At 41.1% G+C, this 7,299-nt stretch overlaps 2 protein-coding genes across 2 annotated transcripts; both read left to right on the top strand.

Moving 5' to 3' along the window:
• Positions 1-1,462: 1,462 nt before the first annotated feature.
• On the top strand, positions 1,463-4,231 carry LOC136239208 (uncharacterized). The gene has a single exon (XM_066029936.1). The coding sequence runs from the start codon at positions 1,463-1,465 to the stop codon at positions 4,229-4,231; it is 2,769 nt and encodes a 922-aa protein (XP_065886008.1).
• A 163-nt stretch (positions 4,232-4,394) lies between these two features.
• Positions 4,395-6,704, top strand: LOC136239207 (uncharacterized). Its single transcript, XM_066029935.1, has 4 exons — positions 4,395-4,488; positions 4,888-4,979; positions 5,060-5,450; positions 5,497-6,704. Exons 1-4 carry the CDS (start codon positions 4,395-4,397, stop codon positions 6,702-6,704), a joined length of 1,785 nt encoding a protein of 594 aa, XP_065886007.1.
• The last annotated feature ends 595 nt before the right edge of the window (positions 6,705-7,299 follow it).

The following is a 7,299-nucleotide window of genomic DNA, read 5'->3' as shown; positions in this document are numbered from 1 at the left end:
TTTAGTAAACTAATTGAGCTATTAGCTGAACAAGGTATTGTATTATTACAAATGAAGTAGCAATATAATATAATTATATATATATATATATATATATACACACACACATATATATAGGGAGTGGTCAAGATGCTATGTATAATATGCAGTGTATAATGTCACCATACAACTAAAAAATTCTTATTATGAATTTGATTATTGACTAGACCGGTTCATACAAGACTATTGCGCAGTTTTGTAAATGCTAAAAGTAGCTAGTATCAGGAAGCTAATTTTATAACTGCAAGAAATCCTATGATACCAGGAGAGGCCATGTAAGTGAAATTGTAGAAATCATTTGGTGGGGATTTTGCTCCTGTTTTGTAGGACTATACTTTGACTGTATACAAATAGACAAACAGGATAGATTGTATTGACTCACCAAAAATTTCAGGGAAAGAGTAGAAAACTAAATGCCTATTATAAGTACAACCCAACATAAGCTTAGCAACACACAAACTATAAAATTTAAGCATACAGATGCTCCTGGTTTTGTGGGGTTTTACACCAGATAGGGCTTTGACAGTTGCTCCTAGCTTTGAGGAGTTTCGCTCAGCATTTTCCCTGAATGATTGGCCTTGTTTCAAGTCGCTCCTGGTTTTGTAGGGTTTCCTTTTCCTTAGCTCCTGGTTTTATATGGCTTCGCGATTCCTCTCAATTTCGTGAAGCTTTGCTCCTGCGTAAATTTCTATTTCTTTCTCCCACTATTAGCTAAAAGCGATTTCAAGAACTTGTCACTCTTGTAATTTAAAAGCAGATTTTGCAGTCCTCGTTCAATTTTGTGAAATCCTTTGAAATCCGTGAAATCTTTGGAAATTTGTTCAAGATTGTGAAATCCGTACTCCTTTTTTATGAGTTAGTGACCCCTCGAACGAAATAAGCTGTATATAGTAAGAACCTAACCCTAAAGGTGAAGAAGAAACCAAAGCTGAACCCTAACCCTAACGCTAACACTACTAGACGCTTCCCCTAAAGTCTACTACTCGTGGCAACTACTGGACGCTTCCCCTAAAGTCTACTACTCGCGGCAACTGGACGCATCCCCTAAAGTCGACTACTCGCGGCAACTACTAGATGCGTGCCCTAAAGTCGAAGAGAGAGAGCAACAACTACAGTAGGAAGTCTGGATGCTTTTGAGCTTAATATTACGTAAGGGTTATGAAAGGTGGTGAAAAGAGTAAAACCCGCGACATTTGGTGCCGAAACCCGGGAGGTGTGTCTACCGACGTTTGAACAGCTGTTGCTGTATTGAAGAAGTTGTAACCCGACGCGAATAAGCTGTGGTACCGTAGTGAAACTGAATTTAACGGTACCAGTTAAGGCAAGCTACTGAACCAATTTGCTAAGGGTGTTCTTTGCTGTCCGTTTTCTTCACTAGGTTCGAAGTTAGTCAAGTAGCTACGCCCACCGAGCTCACCTAGCCATGCCGGCAATTAGTAGTTTGAAGAGCAACAGGACGAGGGCAAGGACTGCATTGACTAAAGAAGAAGCGGAAGCAAACTCACTATTACAGAGAGACTTAGAGCTGAACGAAGAAAGAGAGGTTGACAGATACTTGCTATCAATTAGCAGAGTAATTTTAAATCTCGAAGCTAAGTTGGCACGCTTGGAGGCGGCCAATGAAAAGCTAGCAGATGCACTTGAGCAGAGTGAGGATACCTTGTCAGCAGAGGAATTTCAAAGTACCCTAGCCGATGCAGATGGGGAGTTTACTGATGGAATTATTGACAGAATTTCACAATTGAGAATATTTAAGGAAGAAGTAGAGAGAAAGCGTAGATCAACTCAGTCAAAACAAAGTCAGAAATTAGAAGAAAGACTCCAGCAAGTGCAAGAACAAGTTAGACAACTACAATCACCATCAACAGGAAGCATGGAATCAGGAATATCCAGAATAGGCTGGTCACAGCCATCAATGGCAGCAATAAAACCACCCAAGCTTGATATAGCCCCTTTTAAAGGAGAAGTATTAAAGTGGCAGGATGCATTTGAAGCATCAGTAGATAAGGCAGACTACGCACCAGTTGACAAATTCAACTACCTAAATTCAGATTCAAAGTTAAGGGGGGAGGATTTAGAGGCAATTGCAGGATATCAGTTATCCAATGATAACTACAAGGTTGTAGTTGATGTTTTGAAGAGAAGGTTTGGAAGACCACAGATTATTGTCGATGCACATTGTCACAGTTTATCACATCTGCCACCTGCAAAAAATCATGTTGCACAATTAAGGCACTGCTATGACACCATTGAATGCCATTTGCGAAGCCTACAGGCAATTGGTGAGAACATTGACCATCGACACTTCATTGCCTTAATACTTGAGAAGCTTCCTCAGAAAGTTCACTACCAACTATACATGCAGAAGCCAGAGGATGAAGAATGGACTGTTACTAAGTTGCGTATGTTGCTGGGGAGACACATTTCAGCCATGGAAATGGCAAATAGTGAATCATCTGATCATGAAGCACCAACTAGTTCTAACTCCAATCATGGAGGTCAGCGAAAATTGAAGTCTACAGCAGGAGGACTATTAGCTGGGAATGGTCAATACAAAGGTAACAATCCACAGAGAGGGACCCAATCTTACCAGCCTCGTTGTTTTTACTGTGCTGAAACTCACTGGTCTGATGAATGCTCCAAGTATAGCACACTGCAAGCCAGGAAAGAGAAACTGAAAGGGTGCTGTTTCAACTGTTTAAAGAATGGCCACGTTTTGAAGGACTGCAAGGTTGACAGAGCCTGTGCTCATTGTGGAAAGAAGGGGAGTCATCACAGAAGCCTTTGTAGCACATTATTCCAGCAGCCCCCTAGTCCACAAATAATCAGTGCTGAAGGTCCCAAGCCAGAAGGTGCTATGGTAGCCAGTACCAACCAGGTACTGATGCAAACTGCAACTGTAACTGTAAGGAACACAAAGGATAATTCATCAGTATCAGTGCGTCTTATCCTTGACTCAGGTAGCCAGAGGTCATACATTACTGAAAGCCTAGCTAAAGGACTTCAGTTGACATTGGATAGAACTGATAAGCTGTCAGTTGTCACCTTTGGTTCGAACAAACCCCAAAACATTAACTGTAAGCAAGGAAGCTTAAGCTTACTTCTCAAGGATGGTAGTGCTATGCCAATGAACATCACTGTGGTCCCTCACATTACTGGGAAGATAAACCGTGTTCCTCTGAAAGAGGAAGACATAGAATTCTTGAAAGGAGAATCTGTTGATGGGAAGCTGGCTGATTCTTTACCATGTCATGCAGAGTCGTCTAGCATTGAAATGCTCATTGGTAATGACTACTATTTTGATTTGTTAGAGCCAAGAAAGATGGATTTAGGTGATGGTCTGTGCTTGTTTCACTCTAAGCTTGGTTGGATCCTTGGTGGGAGAGTTGAGCAACCAGCTGTTAACAACGATGAATCTAGTTTACTAGTTAGCACTGTTGGATCTGCCCCGAATGGCATCAAACCTACTGCTCATATGCTGACAAGCATAGATCCTTCCCTCTCCCCTAAGCCCTCCCTGGAACATTTCTGGAACCTGGAGTCAATAGGCATTACTGACTCGCCATCACAAAGTGACGAAATTGCTATTGAGAACTTTTCTAAGACTGTAACATTTGCTGATGGAAGGTACTTGGTCACTTGGCTGTGGAGAGAGAGTACTCCAGATCTGCCACAGAACTATCAGCTGGCAGTTGGACGACTGAGATCAACAGTGAAGAAATTGACCAAGACCCCTAAGCTTTTCAAACAGTATAATGAGATAATACAAGACCAACTGAATCGTGGCATTATTGAGAAGGTCACTAGTACATCAAGTGAAGGCTTGATCAAACACTATATCCCCCACCACCCAGTGATTACTCCAGCAAAGAACACCACAAAGGTGAGGATAGTTTACGATGCCTCTGCAAAAACCAAGAAAGATATCAAGAGTCTAAACGAGTGTTTGTATAGGGGGCCTGTAATATTGCCTAGCTTGTATGGACTGTTGGTCAGATTCAGGCTTTCTCCAATTGGTGTGGTTGGAGATATCGAGAAGGCCTTTCTGAATGTGGGACTTCAGGTGCGGGACAGAGATGCCACAAGATTTCTTTGGCTACAAGATTCTAAAAGGACAGATATAGAAAACAATTTACAGATTTATCGTTTCTGTCGAGTACCATTTGGTGTAATCTCCAGTCCATTCCTTTAGGCAGCTACCATTAATTACCATCTAGAACAAAGTGATTTACCTGTTGCTAAGAAACTTCAGAAAGATATCTATGTTGACAATGTTATAACAGGAGTCAGCACACCCAGTCAAGCTAAGGATCTCTATGTTGAAGCTAAGAGCCTGTTTGCAGCAGCCTCTATATATGAACCTCAGAGAATGGGCTTCTAATTCTAAGGAGTTTATGGATTTTGTTCCATATGAAGACCAAGTTGGAAAGTTTGAACACAAAGTCCTAGGTATCAGTGGGATTTGATCAATGATATGTTATCAGTACCTGGTCCTTCTATTAGTAATGATGGCTGCGTTTGGACCAAGAGAAAGGTGTTGCAAGTGATTTCTTCTGTCTTTGATCCACTTGGTTATTTTCTCCAACTGTTCTTGATGCCAAACTGTTTATGAAGACCCTATGGATGGAGAAGCATGAATGGGATGCAAAGTTGAATGAAAAGCAGCTAGAAATGTGGCTACAGGTTATTGAGGCACTAAAGGACATTCCTTTGTGTCATCTACCTAGATACATTGGTATCACCCAAGAGAAGTCAGTTGTGTACAGTCTTGTTTGTTTTTGTGATGCTTCAGCAAAGGCATATGCCACAGTTATTTACTTGCACCAGTCGTTTTCTGGTTCATGTAAGGTAGACCAAAGACTAGGCTAGCTCCACAGAATATGACAATTCCTAGATTGGAGCTAATGGGAGTTCTCATTGGAGTACGTGCCCTCAAGTTCGTGACAAGTGTGAACTTCACTTGTAGGTAACCAATACAATTGTTTTCACTGATTCTATGTGTGTGTTACATTGGATTCAGCCCAAGAAGCCACTGTTTGCATTTGTGACCAATAGGCTGAAAGAAATCAAATCACTGAAAGAAGTAACCTTTAAACATGTTTCATCAGAAGACAATCCTGCTGACTTGGCAACTAGAGGAAAGTCTCCCAGAGAACTAACATCATCTATCTGGTGGATGGGTCCCACATGGTTAAAAAACCTTGAAGAACAGTGGCCAGTTTTCAAGATCCCAGAGTGCAAGACTGGTGATGTTGACAGTGAAATAAAGGGCAATAATGTAATGTTTGAGGCTAGTCTTTTGTCTAGGGAGGATCTCTCACAAGAAATTCCACAATTGTTAAATCTATCAGATATTAATGAGAGCCGTTGTTCCTCATTGTTGAAGCTCGTAAGAGTCACAGCTAAGATTTGTGAATAATCTGAGAAAAAGAGTATCTTATTCTGGTCCTCTAACAGTCAAGGAATTACAGAAAGCAAGGTTGGTATGGGATCTTTACATCCAGTACAAGTACTACCCAGACATACTTCGAGGAAGTAAGAACAATTTAAGAAATCAGTTGAACCTTCAGCAAGATGACACTGGTCTGCTGCGATGCCATGGAAGGTATGAAAATGCCACTAGCTTGAATCAAGCAATGAAATGTCCTAAACTGCTGCCAAAGGATGAGCACTACACCAGACTTGTCTGTCACAAAAGAGTGTTTCATGCTGGAGTTTCTCAAACCTTAGCTCAACTTAGGTTGGAATATTGGATTCCACATGGCAGGTCAACTGTTAGAAAGCTGTTGAAACAATGTAGAGTCTGTTGTCGGTGTGAAGGAACTGCTTATAGAAAGCCAGACATGCCACCCTGGCCCAAGAAACGAGTTGTAGAAGCTCTACCATTTGAATACACAGGGCTAGATTACTTTGGGCCACTTTATATCAAGCAGTACGCAAATGGTGATAAACCAATCTACAAGAAGGTATGGGTGTGCTTGTTTACCTGTATGGTGGTAAGAGCTATACATTTAGAACTAGTAGAAGGTATGTCTGCTGATGAATTTCTTTTGTGCTTACGTCGTTTCATGGCTCGCCGTGGAGTTCCACGACAAATAATTTCTGACAATGCAAAACATTTTAAAGCAGTTAAACAAATGTTAAGTAATGCTAAGCTTCAAATATCAGATGACTTCCTTTCCAAACAAGGTATTCAATGGAAATTTATTATTGAGTTGGCCCCATGGATGGGAGGTTTTTATGAGCGATTGGTGGGTTTAACTAAAAGAGCTCTGAGGAAAACCATTGGAAATCAATGCTTGACAGAAAAGCAGTTAGTCACAACTTTAACAGAAACAGAAGCAATGGTGAACTCCCGCCCACTAGTATATGTGGATGATGACATCAATTCTAGTATGATACTCACACCATCAAATTTTCTGTCGTTCCATTCACAACACATCTTTCCCAATGTATTGGATGATCCTGACCCAGAGTTTGAGGTTGCTAAGAAAGCAACATCTTCACAAGCACTATTGCAAACTTGGAAGAGAGGACAGAATCGTCTAAACCAATTTTGGATTTTATGGAGAAATGGATATCTCTTAAGTCTAAGAGAAAAATCACAGGTGCCATTGAAGGGATCAAAGAACATACCAACACTGAACACCTCCCAAAATTGGTGATGTTGTGTTGGTAAAGGAGAATTAACCTCGTGGACATTGGAGAGTTGGTAGAATTGTTGAAGTTATAAAGGAAAAGGACCAGAAAATTAGATCAGCAAAGGTTAATGTTGCACCAAACAAGTACCTTAATAGAGCAGTCAGTATGTTGTTCGCGTGGCCAGACCACTTTTTTCCATATATTGGGTGGGGAAAAAAGGGTCTGGTGCAACTCCAATAGCTGTTTACTTCTGAGCCGTCCCCACATTCCGGGGACGCTAATTGAATAACATTGGTCACAAAGGAGGTGCCATGACGTCAGTAAGTTAACTAGAGATCTGTTTATTCTTTAAACGGATCATAATTTGCTCCGATGTCTCTTTTATAGCGTCTTGAAAGTTAATCCTCATCGTGTAACAAGACTCACAACCGGAGCAGGAGTGTAGGAATACTTCGTAGTTTACTGATGTCATGGCACCTCCTTTGTGACCAATGTTATTCAATTAGCGTCCCCAGAATGTGGGGACGGCTCAGAAGTAAACAGCTATTGGAGTTGCACCAGACCCTTTTTTTCCCACCCAGTATACGGAAAAAAGCGGTCTGGCCACACGAGACTAGT

The sequence above is a fragment of the Dysidea avara genome, chromosome 11, assembly GCF_963678975.1.
Source record: "Dysidea avara chromosome 11, odDysAvar1.4, whole genome shotgun sequence".
Lineage (NCBI taxonomy): Eukaryota > Metazoa > Porifera > Demospongiae > Dictyoceratida > Dysideidae > Dysidea > Dysidea avara.
Note: the sequence above shows the minus strand (reverse complement) of the source record. Positions and strands in the feature narration are given on the sequence as shown.